Below are 27373 nucleotides of genomic sequence, written 5' to 3'. Positions count from 1 at the left end.
ATCGAACCCAGGGCCTCAGGCATGCAAGGCAAGCGCTCTACCACTGAGCCACCTTCCCAGCCCTCACGTCTTTCATTATAGAGGTAAAACCAAGGCTTCGAAAGATCTAGGTGCTGGGATGGGAAGGTGGCTCAGTGGTAGAGTGCTTACCTTGCATGCATGAGGCCCTGGGTTTGATTCCTCAGCACCACAAAAGCAGAAAAAAAAAAAGCCAGAAGTGGCACAGTGGCTCAAGCAGTAGAGCGTTAAGCTTGACCTGAAGAGCTGAGGGACAGTGTCTAGGCCCAGAGTTCAGGCCCCACAACCGGACCCAAAAAAAAAAAAAGAGCTAGGTGCTACTCATTTGCTACTCATTTCTTCCTTTTCTCCGTAGTAAGCCCTTTCCTGGGCTGGACTGGCTGCCCAAAGCCTTCTGAGGATATTAGGAACCTTGCCTCAAGTGAGCACAAAGGGAAACATACCCTTCTTCCACGGTAACTGCATTCATGAGAATACAATTGGTAATAGTCACTCTATCTCTTATGAGACAGGATGAACCAATAACTGAGCGTTTAATGGATGACTTCTCTCCAACCTGTGTATCTGGTCCGATGAGGCTGTCAACTCCAACCTGCAAAAGGCAAAGAGAAAATCTTGTCCATCCAACTTAACCAACTAAAGCACTCCCAGGCCACTTGAACCTAAGACTAATGGAGATTTTTTTTTTTTTTTGTCAGTCCTGGGGCCTAGGTATTGTCCCTGCCTGAGCTCTTTTGTTCAAGATTGGTGCTCTACCACTTGAGCCACAGCTGTACTTCTGGTTTCTGGTTTCTGAGTAGTTAATTGGAGATTAGAGTCTTGCAGGGACTTTTCTTCCTGGGCTGGCTTTGAACTATGATGTTCAGATCTCAGCCTCCTGAGTAGCTAGGATTACAGGTATGAGCCACTGGTACCTGGCTCAGTTGGAATTTTTTTGTTGGTTGTGGGGCTTGAACTCTGGGCCTGGGCGCTGTCTCTCAGCTCTTCAGCTCAAGGTGAGTACTCTACCATGTGAGCCACAGCACCACTTCTGGTTTTCTGGTGGTTAACTGGAGATCAGAGTTTCATGGACTTTCCTGCCGGGGCTGGCTTTAAACCACGATCCTCAGATCTCAGCTTCCTGAGTAGCTAGGATTATAGGTGTGTCACCAGGGCCCAGCTTGTTTATCTTTTTTGTTGTTGTTGGTACTAGGGTTGAACTCAGGTCTTATTCTTGCTAGGCAGGTGGTCTATATTTGAACCATGCTTTAAGCACAGAAAATACTCTAAGTGCAACTTTATTACCAGGATTCACATGGGATTTTCATGAAGCTAAGCAAGTTCAGAGCTAAAAGATTGAAATCTAGATTCTCAAGGATAAATTTCAGTGCCCCTAGAAAATGTCCCACACCTGTCCTGCCCATGTTAGCACTTACCAAGTGTTTGTTGACAATCTGGGCTGATGAATGGACCAGTGATTCTTCTGGACAAAGAACAGTCAGCAGTTTAGGCACCTTGAAGAAAAAGATTTGGTCACTAAAGACCAGAAAAACACTTAAAAAACCACTTTAGATAAAATCCTATGCCTAACCAAAAATGTGGAAGTTTCTCTGCCACTGTTTCTTTTTTTTTTTTCTCTCTTTTTTTTTTTTATTCCGGTTGTGGGGCTTGAACTCTGGGCCTGGGCGCTGTCCCTCAGCTCTTCAGCTCAAGGCTAGCGCTCTACCACTTGAGCCACAGTGCCACTTCCGGCTTTTTTCTTTTTGCTTATGTGGTGCTGAGGAATTGAACCCAGGGTCTCAGGCATGCAAGGCAAGCGCTCTACCACTGAGCCACCTTCCCATCCCTCTTTTTTTTTTTTTTTGGTCCAGTCATGGGGCCTGAACTCTGGGCCTGGGCGCTGTCCCTCAGCTCAAGGCTTACAGCTAGCACTCTACCACTTGAACCACAGCATCACTTACTGCTCACTTGAATTACAGTGGCCATGTATAAGGTAAGAATAGAAGAGATGTTAGACAAATTCCATAATCAGGATTGATCCTGATTATGTTTTTTTTTAACCATTCAAAAGAACACATGAAAGGGAAGTTCATAGTATTCTTTCTCCAGGATGAGAAAACTGAAAAACAGTTAATAGTGTAGGAGGTTTTGGCTAGTGACCTATCAGCATGGACAGAGTACTAGTCAAAGCACTGTATGTGGTGGCCACACTAGCTGAGGAGGCCTTGCCAGCACTGGTTACTGAGCATATGACCAGTCCCAGCTCTTTTTTTTTGGCTGGTTATGGGGTCTGAACTCTGGGCCTGGACACTATCCTTCAGCTCTTCAGCTCAAGGCTAGCACTCTACCACTTGAGCCACAGTGCCACTTCTGGCTTTTTTTCTGCTTATGTGGTGCTGAGGAATTGAACTCAGGGCCTCATGCATGCAAGGAAAGCACTCTACCAGCCCTCCTGGGATCTTTACTATTTACTACACTTTCTGCTGCATAGCTCCTGCTGCACTTCAGAGATTATTTTTCTATCTATAAACCTGCCTCCTGAACAGGCTAACAGATTCTAGAACTGGGTAAACATGGGACCAATTGTGATTTCTCAGTTTTCTGGTTTAGGGGATTCCCTTGGATATATAACCAATCCAGGTTGAGGCAAGCTTAATGTTTGGGACTAAAGTTATATCCATATACTGGTAGGGGTTCTGAAGTTTCTAGAGCCAGGTTTTCTTCAGGAAAATCTCAAATCTCCCTGGTATCTTTTTCTTTTCTTTGTCGGTCATGGGGCTTGAACTCTGGGCCTGGGCGCTGTCCCTCAGCTCTTTAGCTCAAGGCGAGTGTTCTACCACTTGAGCTACAGAGCCACTTCCGGTTTTCTGGTGGTTTATTGGAGATAGGAGTCTCATGGTCTCTCCTGCCCGGGCTGGCTTTGAACAACTATCCTCAGATCTCAGCCTCCTGAGTAGCTAGGATTATAGGCATGAGTCACCGGTGCCCAGCTTCACCTTAATACTTTACTGCTTTATTCCTCTGAATTTTGTTACTGGTCTCACCATATTTCTCTCTTAAATGTTCTTCCTGGATTTACAATACAGTAAAGAGCTCTGCTATGCCCTTAGCCTTTCCACTGTTCCCTTCACTACCCTGTCTTAAAACCTTAAAATCTTTTATTCTTTTTTTTTTAATTTAATTTAATTTTATTTGAGAACATACTGTACAGAGGGGCTACAATTACATGGGCAGGATAATGCATACATTTCTTACCAAGCATTGCAGCCTCCTCCTTTGTTTACCCTTCACCTCCCTTCCCAGCCTCCCCCCTCCCCCCTATTCTTTTTTTTTTTTGTCAGTTGTTGGGCTTGAACTCTGGGCCTGGGTGCTGTCCCTGAGCTCTTTAGCTCAAGGCAAGCACTCTACCACTTGAACCACAGCTCCACTTCTGGTTTTCTGGTGGTTAATTGGAGATCAGAGTCTCGTGGATGTTCCTGCCCAGGCTGTCTTTGAACTGTAATCCTCAGATCTCAGCCTCCTGAGTAGCTAGGATTACAGGCAAGAGCACTGGCACTCAGCTGATCTGGGTTATCTTTGAGGGCTATGCTTCTCCTCCAATGGAAGTCATTTACTCAGAGCTCACAAACTGTAGAAGGAGAGGCAAGACTCTTTTTTTTTTTTTTTTTTTTTTTTGGGTCCGGTCGTGGGGCCTGAACTCTGGGCCTGGGCACTGTCCCTCAGCTCTTCAGCTCAAGGCTAGCACTCTACCACTTGAGCCATAGTGCCACTTCTGGCTTTTTTCTTTTTGCTTATGTGGTGCTGAGAATCGAACCAGAGCCTCATGCATGCAAGGCAAGCTCTCTACCACTGAACCACCTTCCCAGCCCTCTATTTTTTTTTTTTTGTGCGTCATGGGGCTTGAACACTGGGCCTGAGCACTGTCCCTTAGCTCTTCAGCTCAAGGTTAGCTCTCTACCACTTGAGCTACAGAGCCACTTTCTGTTTTCGGGTGGTTTTTATTGGAGATAAGAGTTTCACTGACTTTCCTGCCCGGGCTGGCTTTCAACTGTGATCCTCAGATCTCATCCTCCTGACTGGCTAGGATTACAGGCGTGAGTCACCAGCACCCAGCAAGACTATTTACTGAGCTGTTTCAATCCTTTCTTGAGTCTTTGTCATCTGACCACTCTACATTCTGTTCCTTCACTTTCTTTTATTATTATTATTATTAGTTTATATGGTACTAAGGAATGGAACCCAGGGCCCCATGCACGCTAGGCAAGCACTCTGCTACCAAGCCACATTCCTTTCTTTCTTTTCTCATTTCTTTCTTCCTTCCTTTTTTTTTTTTTTTTTTAATATGTGCCAGCCCTGGGGCTTGAACTCGGGGTCTGGGTGCTATCTCAGCTTCTTTTGCTTAAGGCTAGAGCTCACTTGAGCTACAGCTCCACTTTAGGCTTTTACTGAGTAGTTTGTTGGAGATAAGAATCTCATAGATAGCCAGGTACTGGTAGCTCCTGACTACAATCCTAACTACCCAGGAGATTGAAATCTGAAGATTGTGGTTCAAAGCCAGACTGGGCAGAAAAATCTGTGAAACTTATCTCTCTAATTAATCACAGAAAAAGCAGGAAATGGAGCTGTGGCTCAAATGATAGAGTGCTAGCCTTGAGTAAAAGGAGCTTAAGGACAGTGTCCAGGCTCAGAGTCAAGCCCAAGGACCAACAACAACAACAACAAAAAAAAAAAAAAAAAAAAAGAAAGTTTCACAGACTATACTGCCTGGGCTGACTTTGAACCTCCATCTTCAGATCTCAGCCTCCTAAGTAGCTACGATTACAGGCATGAACCACTAGCACCCAGTAATATTCCTTCACTTCTTTTTCTTTTTTCTTCTTCTTCCTCCTCCTCCTCTTTTTCTCTTCCTCCTCTTCTTTTTTGCTAGTCCTGGGCTTGAATTCAGGGCTTGGGTGCTGTCCATGGGCCTGCTCAAGGCTAGCGCTCTATCACTTGAGCCACAATGCCACTTCTTGGTTTTTTGAGTAGTTTATTGGACATAAGTCTCTAGGGGGCTTTTCTGTCTGGGCTAGCTGTGATCCTCAGATCTCAGCCTCCTGAGGAGCTAGTATTATAGGTATGAGCCACTGGTACTTAGCTATTCCTTTATTTTTTATTTATTTATTTTGTCGGTTGTGGGGCTTGAACTCTGGGCCTGGATGTTGTCCCTCAGCTCTTCAGCTGAAGGCTAGCGTTCTACCACTTGAGCCTCAGCCCCACTTCTGTTTTTTTCTGCTTATGTGGTGCTGAGGAATTGAACCCAGGGCCTCATGCATGCAAGGCAAGCACTCTACCACTGAGCCACCTTCCTAGCCCCCTAGCTATTCCTTTATTAAGAAACCTCCTGCCAGGCACTGGTGGCTCACACCTGTAATCCTAGCTACTCAGGTGGCTGAGATCTGAGGATCGAGGTTCATAGCCAGCCCAGGCAAGAAAGTCTGTGAGACTCTTATCTCCAATAAACCACCAGAAAACTGGAAGTGGCACTATGGTTCAAGTGGTAGAGTGCTAGCCTTGAGCTGAAAAGCTGAGGGACAGTGCCCAGGCCCAGAGTTCAATCAAGCCCCATGACCGACAAAAAAAAAAAAAAAGCCTCCTTTATGTCTGCTTACCTGGCTCAGTGGTAGAGTGCTTGCCTTGCATGCATGGGGCCTGGGTTCAACTCCTCAGCACCATATAAGCAGAAAAAGCTGGAAGTGGCTCAAGTGGTAGGGAGTTAGCCTTGAACTGAAGAGCTGAGGGACAGTGCCCAGGCCCAGTGTTCAGGCCCCACGACCAGCAAAAAAAAAAAAAAAAAAAAAAGTATGATTCTTTATGAAGTTCTGTAGACATTTCTATGCTGAACAGAATATGAGGAAGATGCTAAAACCTGAGGCTAAAAGTTAGCCTTCCTGGAGACCTTAGCCTTTCCTTTAACCCTAGAGTTCCCACTTCTAAAACCAGGCCACTTACTTGACCTTTGCTATACCTGGGTCTCCCAATGGTCTCCACTCATGTGCTAGGTCTTATTCAGCCTTGGAAATGTGAAGGATTCTGAACAAGTTACTATGTACCAAATGAGACAAGGAATATATCTACTAAGGTATAAGCTCCATGATTCCTCTTCTAAATCTATCTTCTTACCTGTTTGTTTGCTTCCATGTAGAGTCCTAATGTACTCACTCGAGAGCAGAGCCCTTCTTTCATGATGTGGACATAGCAGCGCACCTGTGATCTGGACAAGTCTTCCCACCTGTCTCCTCGACAAGCATTCCAGCAGGCATCATAGGGAGCCAAGGTGAGTGTATTGGGTTCTTTTATAAAACTATAAATATCTTCAGAACATACATTCAAACCAAGCAAGTGAATGAGAGAAGACAGAAAGGATATAGACTCAGTCAAAATTTCAAAGAGGATATACCTAACACTTTTCCTCCTGGAACTCAAAACCAGAGACAGAAAGTTAGAAGAGATAGTGTACTTTCTTATGTATTTGAGATACTATATGCTATAAAAATGCCTAAAGAGGGCCTAAAAGCAAGTTTGATAAACAAGGACTACTAAGGAAATTAAAATATGACCATTAAAATCATAAAATGAGACAAGCAAGTATCTAGGCCTTAGTGACCAGCCATGTTGGCTTTGCCTTGACAGCTGTGCTATGACAGAAATAGCATATCACTATAGAGTCAGAGAAATGGGTCATTCGGGTTTTCAACTCTCACAATAAACCTTAGTTATCTTTTATTTGGTATGAAAACTGAGAATAATGAGTAATTTGCCTCAGGTCACAGAGCTAAAAAAGAGCAGTAAGATTTCAAATCCTAGTCTGTTTGATGCCAAGTCTTATAATCTTGACTATTTTGTTATACTATCCTGTTTCTGTCTCTGTCTTTCTCTCTTCTCTCTCTGAGTACCTACCTACCTCTCTTTCTGAGTACCTACCAACCAGCTCAGGGCAGGGGTGATAGGAGAGCAAACAGGACAGACCTATCTCCTAGAAGAGAGGCAGTCTAGTTGGTCTCTGTTATTGTATACTTCCTTTACCCTTCTTCTCTTGACAAAGAGGCTAAGTTTAATCAGTAGTAGGTCTACTTAGAGCCTAAGGAACCAGGGAACTGAGATACGGTAAGCTGAGTTTAAAGGGGTAATGGATGCTGGAGGTGTGACTCAGAAGTAGAATTTCTACTGGAATCTTCCAAACTTTTGTGCTTAGGTTAGCCTCTAATCAAGACATAATGGTCTTGTGAGGAAAATAGCCAAACAGTGATATGAACCAGAGAACTTGACTGGAAGAATTAGTTTGTCTCTAAATAGACTAGTGAAAAAATCTGTTGTCACTACCCAGATTTGAGGGAGTGGGGTTACCCACCTTAAAATTGGTACTGGAGTTTGAACTCAGGGCTTTGTGCTTGCTGGGCAAGTACTTCCACCCTCTCCCCGTTTTTACTGTATCAACCCAAGCACTGACCTAAGGATTTCAGCTCCTTTTTCTTTACATCTTCCTCTTTTTCTTCTTGCTTCTGTTGTGAGGAAACTGAGGAAAACTGTTTCCTTACTAAATATGGAATCAGTTCACTCCGGATAGAAGTGATTGATCTAGGAAGAAACAATGGCCCAATATGAGAGACCTAATTAGACCCTACTGGGATTAAAAAACTGCATGTCAAGGAAAAGTCAAATTCTTTCATGTCACATTGGGACTGAAAGAGATCAAATGTAAAATTTATTTGGCAGTTCTGGAGATGAAGAAGATCTGAACTCTCATAAGCTTCAGGCTGGGAATGGGAGGGTATAAAGTTCTGAAGCTGAGAATTCTTCCCCTCAGTCAAGGAACAAATATTTTTTTCAGAAGTCCCATCTACATACATAGGTGTGTGTATACCTATACATGCACATATACATATTTGTATTATTTTGTATTGCTAGAGATTGAATTCATGATTTTATGCTTGCAAGGCAGGCACCATACCACTTGAGCCATGCCTCTAGCCTCTTTTGCCTTGGTTCTTTTCTTTTTTTGGGTCTGGTTGTGGGGCCTGAACTCTGGGCCTGGGCGCTGTCCTTCAGCTCTTCAGCTCAAGGCTAGCGTTCTAACACTTGAGCCACAGCGCCACTTCCGGCTTTTTTCTTTTTGCTTATGTGGTGCTGAGGAATCGAACCCAGGGCCTCAGGCATGCAAGGAAAGCGCTCTACCACTGAGCCACCTTCCCAGCCCCGTTCTTTTCTTTTTTCTTTTTGCCAGGCCTGGGCTTGCACTCAGGGCCTGGGCTCTAGCCCTGAGCCTCTCTGTGCTCAAGGCTAGTGCTCCACCACTTGAGTCACAGGCACCACTTTTGGCTTTTTCTGTTTATTTGGTACTGAGGAATCAAATCCAGGCTTCATGCATGCTAGGCAAGCACTCTACCACTAAGCTATATTCTCAGCCCTGCCTTGGTTATTTTCAAGGTAGGATCTTGCTTTATGAACAGGCTGGTCTAGAGTCAATTCTTCTACTGTTTTTCCCCATGTTGCTGGGGATGACAGGCTTGAATGACTATGTCCAGCCATTGTTCTTCCCCTGTGGCTAGGATAACAGGTACATATCATTCATCACACCAAGCCTTTAGTTGAGATGGAATCTTCCAAACTTTTATGCTTAGGCTGGCCTCTAATCAAGGTCCTCTGAAATTTGCCTTCTAAGTAACTAGGATTACAGTCTTGAGCCTGTGTGTATTTTAATATATATGGTGCTCTGACTCTTCATTGGTAGCAACTAAAATAAAAAGCAAAATACTTTTAGTCATTATATTCAATGTGCATTATATAAAAACCTAAGTAACTTGAGAGTAGGGACATGGGGGAAAAAGGGGGAGAACAAAGGAAGGGGTGACATTGGCCAAGAAGCACGGTATTCATAACCCACTTCTGGAATTGTAATCTCCTACAATTACTTAATCATAACAATAAAAAATATCTAAAGAAGGGGGCGTTAGGTAAGTGGGAGATGGGAAGGGATGGGAAGGGAAAACAATGGAGGAGGCAAAGAAATGTATTCATAAAAAAAAAATGTACTCATTACCTTGCCCATGTAATTGTAACCACTTTGTATAGTATTTTCAGAAAAAAAATTATAGTGTACTGAAAAAAAAAATAAAGAAGTGGCACTGTGGCTCAAAATGGTAGAGCATTAACCTTGAGCAAAAGAGCTCAAGGACAGTGCCCAGTCCCTGAATTCAAGCCTCACAAAAAAGAAAAATAAAAAGAATTGTTGTAAAACATTAAATTTGGGGCTGGGAAGGTGGCTCAGTGGTAGAGCGCTTGCCTTGCATGCATGAGGCCCTGGGTTCAATTTCTCGGCACCACATAAGCAAAAAGAAAAAAGCCAGAATTGGCACTGTGGCTCAAGTGGTAGAGTGCTAGCCTTGAGCTGAAGAGCTGAGGGACAGTGCCCAGGCCCCAAGACCAGACCCAAAAAAACCAAACCAAAACAAAAAACATTAATTTTTTTTCTCAGCTGGGCACCAGTGGCTCATGCCTATAATCCTGGCTACTCAGGAGGCTGAGATCTGAGGATCACAGTTAGAAACCACATGGGCAGGAAAGTCAGTGAGTCTCTTACCTTCAATTAACCACCAGAAATCTGGAAGTGATACTGTGGCTCAAAGTGGTAGAGTGCTAGCCTTGAGCAAAAGAGCTCCCCAGTAGCTATGACTATAGGCATATCAATATGGCTTATTCTTTTTTTTTTTTTTGTCAGTTGTGGGGCTTGAACTTTGTGTCTGGGTGCTGTCCCTCAGGTCTTCAGCTCAAGTCGAGCACTCTACAGCTTAAGCCACAGTGCTACTTCTGGTTTTCTAGTGGCTTATTGGAGGTAAGAATCTCATGGACTTTACTCCCTGGGCTGGCTTTGAACTGCAATCCTCAATCTCAGCCTCCTGAGTAGCTAGGATTACACTGTGCATGAGACGCTGGTGCCCAGCTGGCTTTTTCTTTTCTTTCTTTTTTTTTTTTTGGGTCCGGTCATGGGGCCTGAACTCTGGGCTTGGGCACTGTCCCTCAGTTCTTCAGCTCAAGGCTAGCGCTCTACCACTTGAGCCACAGCACCACTTCCGGCTTTTTTCTTTTTGCTTATGTGGTGCTGAGGAATCGAACCCAGGGCCTCATGCACGCAAGGCAAGCGCTCTACCACTGAGCCACCTTGCCAGCCCCTTATTCTTAATTGTAAAGGGAATTGTATAGTTTGATCATTTACAATGAAGACTGTTGAAGATTTATTGTGGTTACTCATTATCAAGTTAAAGAAGTTTTCTTTTATTTCTAGCTTGTTACAATCTTTCATGTATAAACAAATACTGAATTTTATTAAAATACTTTCTTTTCTGCATGTATTAAGCTTGTTTTCCTCCTTAACCTAGTTGTAGGAGTGAATTACATACCTTAAAATCTTTTTTTTTTTTTTTTTTTATTGGTTGTGGGGCTTGAACTCTGGGCCTGGGTGCTGTCCTTCAGCTCTTCAGCTCAAGGCTAGCACTACCACTTGAGCCACAGCACCACTTCCACGTTTCTGGTGGTTTATTGGAGATAAGAGTTTCACGGCCTTGGGGCTGGGAAGGTGGCTCAGTGGTAAAGTGCTTGCCTTGCATGCTTGAGGCCCTGCCGGAAGTGGTTCTGTGGCTCAAGTGGTAGAGCGCTAGCCTTGAGCTGAAGAGCTGAGGGGCAGCGCCCAGGCTCAGAGTTCAGGCCCATGACTGGACCCAAAATAAAAAAACAAAACAAAACAAAACCAAGAATTTCATGGCCTTTCCTGCAGGGGCTGGCTTTGAACCAAGATCCTTAGATCTCACCCTCCTAAGTAGCTAGGATTACAGGCATGGGCCACTGGGCACCCGTCTAAAATCTTTTAATGACAACAGCTATGTTACATAATGACTTTATAAAGGATTTTTTTTTTTTTTTTGGGTCCGGTCGTGGGGCCTGAACTCTGGGCCTGGGTGTTGTCCCTCAGCTCTTCAGCTCAAGGCAAACACTCTACCACTTGAGCCACAGCGCCACTTCCGGCTTTTTTTTTTTCTTTTTGCTTATGTGGTGCTGAGGAATCGAACCCAGGGCCTCTGGCATGCAAGGCAAGCGCTCTACCACTGAGCCACCTTCCCAGCCCTATAAAGGATTTTTATTCCATATTCTCTCACAGCAGTTTAATTGTGGGTGAGTTTCTTCTTTGTAAAAATTATCAAATTTTATAATTTTATGCCTTTTTTTCTTTATTTTTGCCAGTCATGGGGCTTGAACTTAGGGCCTGGGCACTGTCCCTGAGTTCTTTCCCGCAAGGCTAGTGCTCTACTAAGTTGAACCATGGCACCTGGTTTTCTGGAGGTTAATTGGAAAGAAGAGTTTCACAAGCTGGGTGCTGGTGGCTCATGCCTATAATCCTAGCTACTCAGGAGGGTGAGATCTGAGGATCGTGGTTCAAAGCCAGCCCAGGCAGGAAAGACCGTGAAACTCTTATCCCCAATAAACCACCAGAAAACCGGAAGTGGTACTGTGGCTCAAGTGGTAGAGGGCTTGCCTTGAGCTGAAGAGCTAAGGGACAGCGCCCAGGCCCAGAGTTCAAGCCCTACAACCAACAACAACAACAAAAAAGTCTCAGACTTTCCTATCTGGGATGGCGTTGAACTCTGATGATTAGATCTCAGCCTTCAAAGCAGCTATGATTACAGGCATAAGCCACTGGTGCTCAGTTTAGTCAGTGTGTTTCTGATTTATACTTTGTAAAGGGAATGAAATCAGATGAGTGAGAGGCTAGCATGTTTTTTAGTTTTCTCTCTCACATTGTGATCTTGTTAAAATTTTAAATTACTAATTTACACTTATTAAGTAATAATATGCCAATCATCATGCTAGGCTTTAGCATACTAGTGTGAATAGCAAATATTCCTCAGTCCTTTTCATTGGAAAACCTGTTTCTGATTTCTAGGGATTAATAATCCAGTGGGCACTGGCCTAGTGTATATTTAAAAAAAAAAGGATAGAGGGAGATGAAGTTGACCAAAGTAGGCAAGAAAGAAGCATGTGGTTCTAGAAAATCTGAACTGAGAAGCCAGTGGTAGTTTTTAAGCAGGAACATAGCAAGATCAGTTTTATTTCTCAGTAAATAACTTTTGGTATAAGTATGGAAGGTGGCCCAGAGTAAGGAAACCAAAGATAGGGAAATTAGTTACAATACTCAGAGATAAGATGAGGCCTGAGAGGAGTTGAAGTATTGGTAACCTTATAAACCTGACTGCCATTGCTTAGTTTCTACTCTTATCCCTGGCCCCAGTCAAAGAAGCTCTGACACAATAACACACAGATGGAGTCATAGGTAGGAAGGCAAGACAGAAGCAGAGACTGAGGAGGGCAAGAAAAAATGCAAACCATGGAGCTACACAGTTCATGGTCTTTGTTATTTTTAAAGGATCAAGTTAAACATCTTGGAAAAATTCTGTGTAAGCTGGAGTTCTTATATTGAATTTCAATGTGATTTTTTTCTCTATTCTTTTGATGGTAGAGATTAAGAATTTCCATATGAATACAAAGAATGAAACAACAGTCATTCTTAGCTCCATGTTCTCTGATTTTAATGCTTCACACTAGTGTGGGTAGCAAATGTTCCCTGGGCCCCCTCAGTTAGAAAACAAGTCAGTTCCCTTTGAAAAAGTGACAAAGCACAGGCAGCTGGAGGATTTCAGGGCCATGATATTTACATTATGGACCAAACAAACTGTCACTGTAAGGGAGGCAAGCAAACAACACTTGGCAAACAGCCCTACCAGCAGAGCCTCAAGGAGATTGGGAAAGAGTAATGTTAAGAGAAGATATGAAGCTGTCCCTCCAACTTTTGCTGAGTTCATCCTATAAGGCAGCAGGCTTAGCAACATAGTGAAGGATATAATTATTCTTCGTTGTTTCCTAGTCAAAATGGAGGTAGCTCAAGGCTCTGCCAAGAAGTGGTATAACATTGTGAAAATCGTGACTTTGGTCTAAAAGCTGTTAGCTGAACTAACATTCCTCCCTCTCTCCCTTCTTTTCTGTCTCCCTCTCTCTGGTGGTACTAGGGCTGTGAACCCAGGGTCTTGTGCTTGTTAGCCAAGCACTCCATCACTGAGCTACACTTACTCCCCTACTTTTGTATGTGTGTATGTGCCAGTACTGGGGCTTAAATTTAGGGCCTCATTAGCCAGGTGCCGGTGGCTCACACCTGTAATCCTATCTACTCAGGAGGCTGAGATCTGAGGATCACAGTTCAAAGCCAGACCGAGCAGGAAAGTCCATAAGACTCTCTCTCTCTCTCTCTCTTCTTTTTTTTTGGTCTGTTGTGGGGGCTGAACTCTGGGCCTAGGCAATGTCCCTCAGCTCTTCAGCTCAAGGCTAGCACTCTACCACCTGAGCCACAGCACCACTTCCAGCCTTTTCTGCTTATGTGGTGCTAAGGAATCAAACCCAGGGCCTCATGCATGCAAGGCAAGCACTCTACCACTGAGCCACCTTCCAGCCCTATTATTATTTTTTGAGATGAAGTTTCTTTTTGTTTTTTTTTGTGATCAGTCATGGGGCTTGGCACGGGAGCTATCCCTCAGCTCTTCAGCTCAAAGCTATTGCTCTACCACTTGAGCCCTGCACCACTTCTGGTTTCTGGTGGTTAATTGGAGATAAAAGTCTCATGGACTTTGCTGCCCAGTCTGGTTTTGAGATCCTCATATCTCAGCCTCCTGAGTAGCTAAGATTACAGGCATGAGCCACTGATGCCTGGCTTGAAGTTTCTTTCTTTTTGCCAATCCTAGGGCTTGAACTCAGGACCTGGGCACTGTCCCTGAGCTTCTTTTGCTCACAGTTAGCACTCTACCACTTGAACCACAGTGCCACTTCTGGATTTTTCTATGTGGTACTGAGGAATCAACTTGAGGGTTTCATGCATGTCATACATAGCTACACAACCAACCCTGAAGAAGTTTTTTTCTTCCTTTTCCTCCTCCTCCTCCTCCTCCTCCTTCCCCCCCCTCCTCCTCCTCTTCTTCTTCTTCTTCTTTCCTCCTCCTCCTCCTCTTCTTCTTTTTTCCTCCTCCTCCTCCTCTAGGTCTAGGTGCTGTCCCTGAACTTTGTGCTCAAGCTGGCACCCAGCAAGATCGAGTTTCTTGATGTAGCCCAGGCTGGCCTCCAACTTGAGATCTTTCTGCCTCCCAAGGGCTGGGATTATATGCAAGAACCAATATACCTAGCTTAGCTACAGGAAAATATTAATGAAATAATGTTCAAAGCTGCTGGGCGCTGGTGGCTCACGCCTGTAATCCTAGCTCCCCAAGTGGCTGAGACCTAAGGATCTCGGTTCAAAGCCAGATGTGGCAGGAAAGTATGTGAGACTCTGACCTCCAATAAACCACTCAGAAACCAGAAGCGGGGGCTGGGAAGTTGGCTCAGTGGTAGAGCGCTTGCCTTGCATGCATGAGGCCCTGGGTTCGATTCCACATAAGCAAAAAGAAAAAAGCCGGAAGTGGCGCTGTGGCTCAAGTGGTAGGGCACTAGCCTTGAGCTGAAGAGCTGAGGGACAGTGCCCAGGCCCAGAGTTCAGGCCCCATGACGGGACCAAAAACAAAAACAAAAAACAACAAAAAAAGAAAACCAGAAGCGGTGCTGTGGCTCAAGTGATAGAGTGATAGCCTTGAGCTGAAGAGCTGAAGGACAGCACCCAGGCCCAGAGTTCAAGCCCCACAACCAACAACAACAACAAAAAGGCTAGTACTCTACCACTTGAGTCACAGTGTCAGTTCCGGCCTTTTCTGTTTATGTGGTAGTGAGGAATTGAACCTAGGGCTTCATGTACACTAAGCAAGCACTCTACCACTAAGTCACACTCTCAGCCCTCCTTTTACTTTTTGAATTTCCCAAGTCTCATAGTCACAGGTCAAGCCTCCCTGCACCTCCCCCTTTTTTTTTATTGGTTGTGGGGCTTGAACTCTTGGCCTGGGCACTGTCCCTGAACTTTTCTGCTCAAGGCAAGCACTGTATCACTTGAGCTACAGTGCCACTTCTGTTTTTCTGGTGGTTAATTGGAGATAAGAGTCCCACAGAGGCTCAAGTGGTAGAGCGCTAGCCTTGAGCTGAAGAGCTGAGGGACAGTGCCCAGGCCCAGAGTTCAGGCCCCACGACCGGACGCAAAAAAACAAAACAAAACAAAAAAACCAACAAAAAAAAAGAGTCCCCACAGACTTTCCTGCCTGGGCTAGCTTTGAATTGTGATCCTCAGATCTCAGTCTTCTGAGTAGCTAGGATTACAGGTGTGAACCACTGGTGCCTGGCTCTACCTCCACCCCCCTTTTGTGGTTAGGGGCTTGAACTCAGGGCCTGGGCACTGTCTCTAAGGCTATTTGTGGCCAAGGATAGTATTCTACCACTTGAACCACAGTTTCACTTCCAGTTCTTGAGAGGTTAATTGTATATAAGTCTCATGAGGACTATTCTGCCCTGGCTGGCTTTGAACTGCCATCCTTAGATTGCCCCTTGAGTAGCTAGGATTCCAGGCATGAGCCACTGGTACCCAGCCAGGTCATTCCTTACTTTCTGTGGCATTATTTCCCTAACTTGCTCCTTACTTCTGATACCTTTTCCTGTTTCCATTAAAATATATAATGACCACATGGTTAATCTAACACAAAGCCCCTTCATGAAGTATGCCCAGTATATATGAGTTGATGGAATGAAATATAGGACAAGTCAGAGAGGAGCAGGGCAACAGTATCCTGGGAGGGGTGGGAAAGAAAGAAAGAACAATTTTCAGGAAAGCTTTGTATGAGAATTCATTTTACCATAGCTTGCTGTTGACCTTCATTGACCTTCTTATTTGAGGGAAAAATCTATTGGACACAGAGAAATAATTCTCTTCCCCTTGATATTCCTGTATATATCCAGATCTATCAACTAAAAACAGAGCTAGCATTTAAAGTCAGGTTCTTAGATCCCCTATGATTATAAGCATGAACTATCAGAGTTTCCCTTTTTCTTACTTATTTTCCATTAGGAAATCCACAACATATTTTTTCAAGCAGTAGAGATGGGCATCTACAAGGCCGGTATGGAAATGTATCCTAGGGTGCCTACAAAAAAAATGAAAAGGGGTTTACAATTAGGTAACAGATTAGGTAGTATGCATCTAGTAACCACTAACGGTTGGAGCCATGCTGCCTATACCTCACCCTGGGTAGACTAGGATGTTGGGCAATTTTGATTCTACCACATAAAAACATAAAGGAGCACTGATGGCTCATGCCTGTATGCCTAGCTACTCCAGAGGCTGAGATCAGAGGATCACACTTCAAAGCCAGTCCAGACAGTAAAAGTCCGTGAGACTATAACCTCCAATAAACGACTCAGAAAACTGGAAGTAGTGTTGTGGCTCAAGTGGTAGAGAGCTTGCCTTGAGCTGAAGAGCTGAGGGATAGTGCCCAGGTCCAGAGTTCAAGCCCCATAACCGACAAAAAAAAAACAAACCCAAAAACATAAAGGGTCTTCTCTCTGGAAACTCTGTATCAAACTATGAGGCTTCCAAAAACTTTGGTTAGGCATTTTACTGTTTCTACACTAAACATTTCACTTTCTGAAGGCCACACTTTACACCCAAGATTTGACATGTATTACTCCATACTCATAGAAGATACAGTAAAATTCTATGAAAACTCTGTACTGGAAGTGGCTCAAGTGATAGAGTACCACTCTTGAGTAAGAAAACTCAATCACCTTTTCTGCAGCTCTATCTATCTATCTATCTATCTATTTATTTTTGTGCCAGCTCTGACTAGAACTCAGGTCCTTACACTCTTGCCTGGTTTTTTTTTGCTCCAAAGATGTCACTATACTTGAGCCATCTCTCCACTTCCAGGTTTTTTTTTTTTTGGTTGGTCCTGGGGCTTGATGATCTCTGGGCCTGGGAGCTGTCCTTCAGATCTTCAGCTTAAGGCAAGGGAGCGTTCTACCACTTGAGCCACAGTGCCACTTCTGGTTTCCTGATGGTTAATTGGAGGTAAGATTCCCAAAGACTTTCCTGCCCGGGCTGGCTTTGAACTGTGATTCTCAGATCTCAGTCTCTTTAGTAGCTAGGATTATAGCTGTGAGCCACTGGTGCCTGGCCACTTCCAGGTTTTATTTTTTTTAATTTTTTTTTTTTGGGGGGGTCTGGTCATGGGGCCTGAACTCTGGGCCTGGGCGCTGTCCCTCAGCTCTTCAGCTCAAGGCTAGAACTCTACCTACCACTTGAGCCACAGCACCACTTCCGGCTTTTTTCTTTTTGCTTATGTGGTACTAAGGAATTGAACCCAGGGCCTCATGCATGCAAGGCAAGCGCTCTACCACTGAGCCACCTTCCCAGCCCCAACACTTCCAGGTTTTTGCTGGTTAATTGGAGATAAAAGTCTCAGATTTGTCTGTGAAAGTTGGCTTGAACCTTGATTCTCAGATCTCAGTTTCCCCAATAACTAGGATTACAGACATGAGCCACCAGTACCTAGCAATTGGACAGTTAATTAATAAAATAAAATAGTGTCTTAACTATGTGGCCCAGACCTTGAACTTATTATCTTGTTGCTTATTCTTCCTCCTTGTGTACTGAGATTACACGCATGTGCCACATTACCCAGATCCTACATCCTTTTGTAAAGTAACTTTGAAGCTCTTCCCATCAAGAAATATAGTCTACATTTCCATCTTTTGAATCGTGACTGGACATGTTACTGCTTTGATCAAAAAGATGATATGAAAACAATGCCATGCCAGCCCTTTTTCTTTCCTTTCCTTTCCTTTCCTTTTCTTTCCCTCCCTCCCTTCTTTCCTTTCCTTTTCTTTCCCTCCCTCCCTTCTTTCCTTTCCTTTCCTTTCCTTTCCCTCCCTCCCTCCCTTCTTTCCTTCCTTCCTTCCTTCCTTTCTTTCTTTCTCTTTCTTTCTTTCTTTCTTTCTTTCTTTCTTTCTTTCTTTCTTTCTTTCTTTCTTTCTTTCTTTCTTTCTTTCTTTCTTTCTTTCTTTCTTTCTTTCTTTCTTTCTTTCTTTCTGTCGGTGGTGGGGCCTGAACTCTGGGCCTGGGCGCTGTCCCTCAGCTCTTCAGTTCAAGGCTAGCACTCTACCACTTGAGCCACAGTACCACTTCCGGCCTTTTCTGCTTATGTGGTACTGAGGAATCGAACCCAGGACCTCATGCATGCAAGGTAAGCACTCTACTACTGCACCACCTTCCCTGCCTGCCAGCCCTTTTTTAAATTAATGATCTCAGCTCTGCCCATAAAAACACCATACCAAAACTGGGTACTGGTGGCTCATGCCTATAATCCTAGTTATTCTCAGGAGGCTAAGATCTGAGGATCACAATTTGAAGCTAGCTGGGGCAGGAAAGTCCATGAGACTCTTATCTCCAATTAATCACAGAACAAGTCAGAAGTGGTGCTGTGGCTCAAGTGATAAGAGTACTAGCTTGAGCAAAAGTTGCTTAGGGACAGTGGCCAGGCCCAGAGTTAAAGGCCCAGGATTGGCAACAGACAAGTGGTGGGTGGGGGAAAGACATAAATTATGCCCAGATGCAATGGAAATGAAGGTGGGTCTGAGTAAAGATAAGGTTATGAGCAAGAGTAGCATGCTTGGTAAATTAGTATCAGTTAACTAGGATTTTCCCTGAGAAGGAGAAAAAGTAGGGTCATGTTCTATAGTGTGGTAGAACCATGAATTTATAATGGTACTGATTTATATCATTGTATAATATCCTCCCGAACCTTTAATAAAGCATACTACAAAGAGGATGTTTTTAAAGCCCAACTAAGTCAGTTTTAGCTGGAGAAACTGAGGCTTAGAGAAACAGAATGATTTGCTGTCAAGGCTACACAGCTAGTCTCTCTGGGTGAAGCCCCAAATTCTCTGCACTTGAATTTCCAATATCATGCCAGTATTCTTCACTATACAAAGTGCCTCTACAAGTCAGAAATGTACCAATGAGACATATGTTTTATTCAAATCCAATGAAGTTGTAAGAATCTGAGTCCTTTGGAGTAAAGTTACAGGTACTACCTGATGACTAAGCGTGCTGGGGAGATTGCCTCTGGACCTGACCATAGGTTTAACAGGTGTCCTGCTCAATACATGTCTTATCCTAATCCTACTTTCCAATACAAATATGCCTGGTATCTGGCAGAAACAACAAATAATATCAGACACCAAGTAATATTTTTTCTTTCTCTGAGAAAACAGATGAGACATTCCTTCATTGTCCCCTTTTTCTACAACCGTTACAAAAGTAATAAAATTGAGAAAAGATGTTTCTGGCTTTCCTATTTACACAAAGTCCTTTTCCAAGATAATTTTGGTCTTCATCTAATAGAAACTAGCTCCTACTTTTGGAAATTCAATTTTATAAAAAGACTGAAAGTACTATATTCTCTCATTCAAAAAGTACTTTGAAATCTGGCTGCAATTAGCTTTTACTCACCATTTCACTGAGGCAGGAGGAGTACAATGCCCCAGAGGGTCACAGAATATTTTTACTGTTTATTTATCAAGCCAGCTGCCTTATATTCCAACCACACACCCAAGATTCAGGGATGGGGGGAAATTACAAATTAGAAGAATTAGGGAAAAATCTGCCAACAGCCAAACTTTCAACCTAGTCTTAGGAAGTACTTACCCAAGGCCTTAAAATCTATGAGGGAAAAATTCACATATACCTGTTCACCAATTTTTTTTTTGTTTGTTTTTTGGGGTCCGGTCGTGAGGCCTGAACTCTGGGCCTGGGCGCTGTCCCTCAGCTCTTCAGCTCAAGGCTAGCGCTCTATCACTTGAGCCACAGCGCCACTTCCAGCTTTTTTCTTTTTGCTTATGTGGTGCTGAGGAATCGAACCCAGAGCCTCATGCATGCAAGGTATGTGCTCTACCACTGAGCCACCTTCCCAGCCTCTGTTCACCAATTAAAAAAAAAAATCTACTTTCAATAGTTCCCCTCCTTTTCTGTTCTTTTACATTTTTCTCTTTCACCTTGTGTTAGGAATGGGAACCAGGGCCTCCCACATGCTAAGCAAGAGCTCTACCACTTATCCACTTCTCCAGTCGTTTTTTTCCACTTCTTTTCTTTTTTCTTTTCCTTTTGCTAATTAATCATTTACTTAATCATTATATGGAGCCATAAACTAGTGCATGTGGTACTTGGGATTGAGCCCAGGCCCTTGCACTTGCTAAGCAAGTGCTCTACCACTTGAGGTACATATCTAGTCCCTTTTCCCATTTTATTTATTGATTGATTGCTGTACTAGGGATTGAACGCAAAACCTTGTGCTTGGTAGGTAAGCACTTTATCCCTTAAGCGATGACTTCAAGCTCAAGGCTAGGCACTCTACCACTTGAGCCACATTCCCAGCCCTGTGAAACTCATCTCCAATTAACCACCAGAAAACCATAAGTGGTGCTGTGGCTCCAAGTGGTAGAGCACTAGCCTTGAGCAAAAGAAGCTCAGGACAACAGGAACCAATATACAAGGACACGTGTACCTCCATGTTTATTGCAGCATTGTTCACAATAGCTAGGATATGGAAACAACCCAGATGCCCCACCACAGATGAATGGATCCAAAACTTGTGGTATCTATACACAATGGAATATTATGCAGCCATTAGAAATGACAAAATAATGGCATTTGCAGGGAAATGGATGGAGCTAGAAGGAATCATGTTGAGCAAGGTAAGCCAAGAGCAAAGAGACAAAACGGTACATGGTCTCCCTGATATGTGGATGCTAAATCCAAAATATTAGGTGATATGACAAAATTAACAGGACTTAAGAAACAAAGAACTTCAACTCATCTGGACGAACCACTACTAAATATCCCCATGCTGCTGATCACATGTATGGTGTATAGTGTACACCGTTATATGTTATAGACTGTGATAGACAATTTGCTCCAGGAAAATTAGAATGAACTTATGACTTTAAATGAGCATCACTATTCCACAATACTGTGAAATTTGGGAAATTATGTAATCAACCACAATTAAAAAAAGAACCTCAGGGAAGGTAGGGAGGGAAGGGATGGTAGGGGGAAAACAATGGAGGGGGTAACAATGCTCAATAGGAAGTGTACTCATTACCTTGCTCATGTAACTGTAACCCTCTGTATAGTATCTTTACAATAAAAAATTAATAATAAAAAAAAAAAGAAGCTCAGGGACAGTGTCCAGGCTCTGAGTTCAAGACCCAGCTCTGGCCAAAAAAAAAAAAAGAAAGAAAGAAAAAAGAAAGAGTTCCACAACTTTTTCTGCCTGGGCTGGCTTTGAACCCCGATCCTCAAATCTCAGCTTTCTGAGTAGCTAGAATTATAGGCATGAGCCATTTATACCCAGCAACTGGCTCTTTTTTGGGGTGGGGTGGGGTGGGGTTGTGGGTCTTGAATTCTGGGCCTGGGCATTGTCCCTCAGCTCTTCAGCTCAAGGCGAGCGCTCTACCACTGAGCCACCTTTCCAGCCCCTGACTGGCTCTTTTTTTTTTTTGGGGGGGGGGGTGTCTGGTCGTGGGGCTTGAACTCTGGGCCTGGGCGCTGTCCCTCAGCTCTTCAGCTCAAGGCTAACACTCTACCACTTGAGCCACAGCGCCACTTCTGGCTTTTTTCTTTTTGCTTATGTGGTGCTGTGGAAGTGAACCAGGGCCTCATGCATGCAAGGCAAGCGCTCTACCACTGAGCCACCTTCCCAGCCCTGACTGGCTCATTTTTAAGATAGAGTATCACTAACTTTTTGCCCTAGCAGGTCTCAAATTGCTATCCTCTTGTCTACCTTCTAAGTAGCTAGGATTACAGGTGTGTGCCATTATATAGGGCCAAACTATTTTATTTTTTCAGTGATGGAGATTGAACTCAGGGCATTGCATGTGGTAAGCAAGTGATCTACTACTGAGCTACACTGTCAACCCCTTTTTCAAAAATGTTTTCAATTGGGCTGGGAAGGTGGCTCAGTGGTAGAACGCTTGCCTTGCATGCCTGAGGCCCTGGGTTCGATTCCTCAGCACCACATAAGCAAAAAGAAAAAAGCCGGAAGTGGCGCTGTGGCTCAAGTGGTAGAGCGCTAGCCTTGAGCTGAAGAGCTGAGGGACAGCGCCCAGGCCCAGAGTTCAGGCCCCACGACCGGACCCAAAAAAAAAAAAATGTTTTCAATTATTATTAAAAAGGAAATATACAGAGGGTGTCAGCACTTTTTTGGGACAGGGTTTCACTCTCTTTGCATTACAGGCTGGTTTCCAACTTCTGGTCCTACCTCTCCCTCCAGAGGAGCTAGTATTACAGGTGTGTGCCACCACTTCCGGCTCTTTTCCTTACTTCTATGTCCATCTTCTTTGCTCCTATTATGCACAAGCCTTACTCTCTTGGCTAGACTATTGGGATTAAGACATTTACTTAATCACTACATGGAACCATAAACTAGTTCCGTAAGAGGTTAAAAAAAAAGAGCAGAAAAAAGGATACTAGTGGGGCACTGGTGGCTCTTGCCTGTAATTCTTGCTATTCAGGAGGCTGAGATCTAAAGATTGCTGTTCAAAGTCAGCCCATGCAGGAACATCCATGAGACTCTTATCTCCAATTAACCACCAGAAAACCGGAAATGGTACTGTGGCTCAAAGTGGTAGAATGCTAGCTTTGAGGAAAATGAGCTCATGGACAGCTCCCAGGCGTAGAGTTCAAGCCACACGACCGACAAAAAAAAAAGGAAAGAAATTTACTCATCACCTGATGTGGAAGAAATAGTTGTCTTGGCAAAGCTCATAGAATTCACAAACATTATAGCCCATGATAATGACAATTTGCCTTGTGAAGGTTAAAATGTGTTTGTGACTTTAAGTATCACAATACTGTGAAATTTGTGAAATTTATGTAATCACTTAATCTCAATAAAAATTATTAATAAAAATAGTAGTTGGTTTATGTTCATTATCTCATTTATTCCTCAATATTGTATTATTATTTTACAGATGAGAAAACAAAAGTACTAATATAGAACTTTTATCCATAGAAGTAACTGGGCCTAACTGAAGCCAGAGCTTAGTTTGATTTTACTAAATTATTTACTCTGAAATATATATATTCCTATCTCTGGTGTGTTAGACAGCAGAGGCAAAAAGTAAGATATTCCTTTTCTTAAATTAGTTATCTCATATTCACCCTACATAGGCCCCCTATATATATATATATATATATATATATATATATATATATATATATATATATATATATATATATATATATATATATATATATATATATATATTTTTTTTTTTTTTTTTTTTTTTTTTTTTGTCGGTCGTGGGGCTTGAACTCTGGGTCTGGGCACTGTCCCTCAGCTCTTCAGCTCAAGGCGAGCACTCTACCACTTGAGCTACAGCGCCACTTCCGTTTTCTGGTGGTATATTGGAGATAGGAGTCTCACGGTCTCTCCTGCCCGGGCTGGCTTTGAACCGTGATCCTCAGATCTCAGCCTCCTGAGTAGCTAGGATTACAGGCGTGAGCCACCAGCGCCCAGCCCCCAATATATATATTTTAAAGTTGGTTGTGGAGCCTGAACTCTGGGCTTGGGTGTTGTCCCTCAGCTCTTCAGCTCAAGGCTAGCACTCTACCACTTGAGCCACAGCATCCGGCTTTTTCTGCTTATGAGGCTTATGAGGAGTTGAACTCAGGCCTCATGCATGCAAGGCAAGCACTCTACCACTGAGCCACCTTCCCAGCCCCCGGCCTCAATATTTACTGACCATATTATATACTTGCACCAGGCAGGAAGCCCTGAGTATGGTAGTTTTTTATTTTTAAAAATCCATGCTGAATAAGCAGTTAAGAAATATTAATGTGACAGGGCTGGCTATGTTTAGTTTTGCACTAAAAGATTCTGAATTTAATAGCATTACACACCTATTAAAATGTCTACTTTCTGGCACTGTGGCTCAAGTGGTAGAGCGCTAGCCTTGAGCTGAAGAGCTGAGGGACAGCGCCCAGGCCCAGAGTTCAGGCCCCACGACCGGACCCCTCCCCCCCAAAATAAAAATGTCTTCTTTCAAAAAAGTGGAAAAACTGGGTGCGGTGGCTTGTCTGTATAACACTTGCTGCTCAAGAGGCAGAGATGAGGAAGATCACAGTTTGAGGGCAGCCCAGGTAAAAAGTTTGTGAAGCCAGGCACTGATAGCTCACACCTGTAACCCTAGCTATTCAGGAGGCTAAGATCTGAGGATGGTGGTTCAAAGCTAGCCTGGACAGAAAAGTCTGTGAAACTCTTATCTCCAATAAACTATTTAGAAAAAGCTGGAAGTGGTGTTATAGCTCAAGCAGTAGAGTGCTAGCCTTGAGCACAAAGAGGCTCAGGGTCAGAGCCCAGGCCCTGAATTCAAGCCCCAGGACCAGCCAAAAAAAAAAAAAAAAGATTTTGTGAGATCTCATCCCAAGTAATAATGAGGCATGGTGATATGTACCCATCAACCCAGCTATATGAGAGGCTGAGATTGGAAGGATCATGATTCTTAGTTGATTAGATAAGGAAGTTTCAGAGGATCCCAATTCAACAATAACAACAACAAAAAAAATGATGTGGTAAAGCATGCTTGTCATCCCAGTTATAGTAGAAAGTGCAAACAGGAGGATCCTGGTCCAGCCAAAAATATCAGAGAAAATAACCAGAGAAAAAAGGGCTGGAGGTGTGATTCAAGCAGTAGAATGCCTTCCTAGGAAGCCAGAAGCATTATACCCTCAAATGGAAAAGAAAAAAAAAAGAGAATATGATAAATTTTATGCTTTACTATTTTTTTTTTAAAGAAACTAGTCTTGTTTTGTCCACAGATGCTTTTTGCCCTACTCCTATGCAGGATGTGGTGCTACCTTGTCAAGAAAAGATAGGGAAAGCTAAGCTCATGAAGTGAAGAAAAACCTTCATCCTGTCTTATGGAAAAAACATCCACATACTTTTGTCAGTTTCACACAGTATCATCTAGTTTTCATTCCCTCTTCCCCATGGTGGGTGGTTTTATTTTGTTTTAAAACAAGGAGAATTGCCAAGAAGGCAATCCTTAGGGCTTACTTCTGCAGGATGGATCCCTTAATGACCAACTCTTCATCCAAGTCTGCTTCATTAGCCATAAAGAGCAGCCTCTTTCCTGTGCTGTCCACTCCAATGAAGTCACGCTGCTCCACTGAATCATACAAAAGAAAAAAATCAAATTAACCAATCCCCATAGCAATAATGAAAAACAAAAAAGAAAGGTTGTCAAAATACTGTTTGGTATCTCTAGTTAAGATGACAAACCCACTAAGTGGAATAGCAAGGAATTCTCTCTCTAAATATAACAACAACCTGGGTTATAGGTTATAGTAACCTAGGTCTGTTCATTGTACAGGCACGAATATTTAAGATCATTCATATTCATTCATATTAATTGCATGTCTACTAGGCACTAGATTTTATGCTATACATGGGAAATTTAAAAAACAAGTGCATATTTTGCTAGTTATTGAAAGTTTTCTGGTAGACAATGATTTAATAGTTGCCATATTAGGGGCTGGGAAGGTGGCTCAGTGGTATAGCACCTTGCAATGCATGAGGCCCTGGGTTCGATTCCGCAGCACCACATAAGCAAAAAGAAAAAAGCGGGAAGTGGCGCTGTGGCTCAAGTGGTAGAGCGCTAGCCTTGAGCTGAAGAGCTGAGGGATGGCACCCAGGCCCAGAGTTCAGGCCCCACAACCGGACCCCCCCAAAAAAAAATAGTTGCCATATTAATTGCTATTATCTTTTCCCCAACCAGGTTATGAACTCAAAGAAAGGCTTACTATTATTATTATTATTTTTGTCAGTTGCAGGCTTGAACTCTGGGCAAGGGCACTGTCCCTCTTTAGCTCAAAGTGAGTGCTCTACCACTTGGGCCACAATACCACTTCCAGTTTTCTGGTGGTTAACTGGAGATAAGAGTCTCCTGGACTTTCCTGCCCAGGCTGGCTTTGAAAGATGATCCTCAGATCTCAGCTTCCTGAGTAGCTAGGATTACAGGCATGAGCCACCAGTGCCCAGCCTTACAACTGTTTTATATTTCTTATAATATCTAGTATAATGTTGGACACTTAATATATGCCACTAGCTTCTAGACAGTGTCTTTGTCTTATAAAGAAATTGAGGCAATATAGCATAATAATTAAGAACAAAGCTTCTGAAGCTAGACTACCTGAGTAGGAACCACACCAGCTTATGACTGAGTAAATTACTCAACTTCTCTATTTCTTAGTTTCATCAGTAAAATAAACACAATAGTATTTACCTCCCAGGTTTACTAAGAGGATTAAATGAGTTAATATTTATAAAGAAGTTTTAGTAGTATCAACAAAAATATTAAATAAAACGTTTAAGTTTTTTTTTGTTGTTGTTGGTCGTGGGGCTTGAACTCTGGGCCTGGGCGCTGTCCCCAGCTCTTCAGCTCAAGGCGAGCGCTCTACCACTTGAGCTACAGCCCCACTTCTGGTTTTCTGGTGGTTTATTGGAGATAGGAGTCTCACGGTCTCTCCTGCCCGGGCTGGCTTTGAACTGTGATCCTCAGATCTCAGCCTCCTGAGTAGCTAGGATTACAGGCGTGAGCCACCAGCGCCTGGCTAACGTTTAAGTTTTTAAAATGAAACAAAATCATATTCTCTGAACCTCATAATAAAGTAATATTTTATTTTATTTATTTTTATTTTTAATTTTTTTGTCAGTTGTGGGGCTTGAACTCCAGGCTTGGGCTCTGTCCCTCAGCTCTTCAGCTCAAGGCGAGTGCTCTACCAATTGAGCTACAGTGCCACTTCTGGTTTTCTGGTGGTTTATTGGAGATAAGAGTCTCATAGGGACTTTCCTGCCCAGACTGGCTTTGAACCATGATCCTCAGCCTCCTGCATAACTAGGATTACAGGCATGAGCCACTGTGCCTGGCTTAATCTTTTAATATCTTACAAAGAGAATATAGTTCTAAGGAAAATGCTTACTATAAAGATGAATTTGTCTGCTGTTTTTGTCTTTTGTGAGTATGTGTGTATGTACAGATTCTAGAGCCTGAATTCAGGGATTGGGTGCTGATCCTTAGCTTTTTTTGCTTAAGGTTAGTGCTCACCACTTGAGCCACAGAAAGAAAATTATCAGGCCCCATTCAATGGCTTTTAGCTTGAGAACAAATCTTTTTTTTTTTTTTTTTTTTGTCTGTCATTGGGCTTGAACTCTGGGCCTGACTGAACGCTGTCCCTCATCTCTTCAGCTCAAGGCTAGGGCTCTACCACTTGAGCCACTGCACCACTTCAGTTTTCTGAGTGGTTTATTGGAGATAAGAGTCTCATGGACTTTCC

At 43.2% G+C, this 27373-nt stretch overlaps 1 protein-coding gene across 3 annotated transcripts in view; it reads right to left on the bottom strand.

Moving 5' to 3' along the window:
* LOC138823629 (translation initiation factor eIF2B subunit gamma) overlaps positions 1 to 27373 on the bottom strand; it is a 62759-nt gene that overhangs the window by 6066 nt on the left and 29320 nt on the right. For all 3 annotated transcript variants that reach the window (XM_070017048.1, XM_070017049.1, XM_070017050.1), the window contains exons 5-10: positions 25095 to 25206; positions 16035 to 16124; positions 7487 to 7614; positions 6160 to 6350; positions 1434 to 1511; positions 462 to 610 (exon numbers count right to left, since the gene is read on the bottom strand). In XM_070017048.1, coding sequence (XP_069873149.1) covers positions 462 to 610; positions 1434 to 1511; positions 6160 to 6350; positions 7487 to 7614; positions 16035 to 16124; positions 25095 to 25206 — 748 coding nt within the window. The remainder of the gene's footprint in view (positions 1 to 461; positions 611 to 1433; positions 1512 to 6159; positions 6351 to 7486; positions 7615 to 16034; positions 16125 to 25094; positions 25207 to 27373) is intronic.

The sequence above is a fragment of the Dipodomys merriami genome, unplaced genomic scaffold (genome assembly GCF_024711535.1).
Source record: "Dipodomys merriami isolate MVZ:Mamm:240054 unplaced genomic scaffold, mDipMer1.0.p SCAF_121, whole genome shotgun sequence".
Classification (NCBI taxonomy): Eukaryota; Metazoa; Chordata; class Mammalia; order Rodentia; family Heteromyidae; genus Dipodomys; species Dipodomys merriami.
Note: the sequence above shows the minus strand (reverse complement) of the source record. Positions and strands in the feature narration are given on the sequence as shown.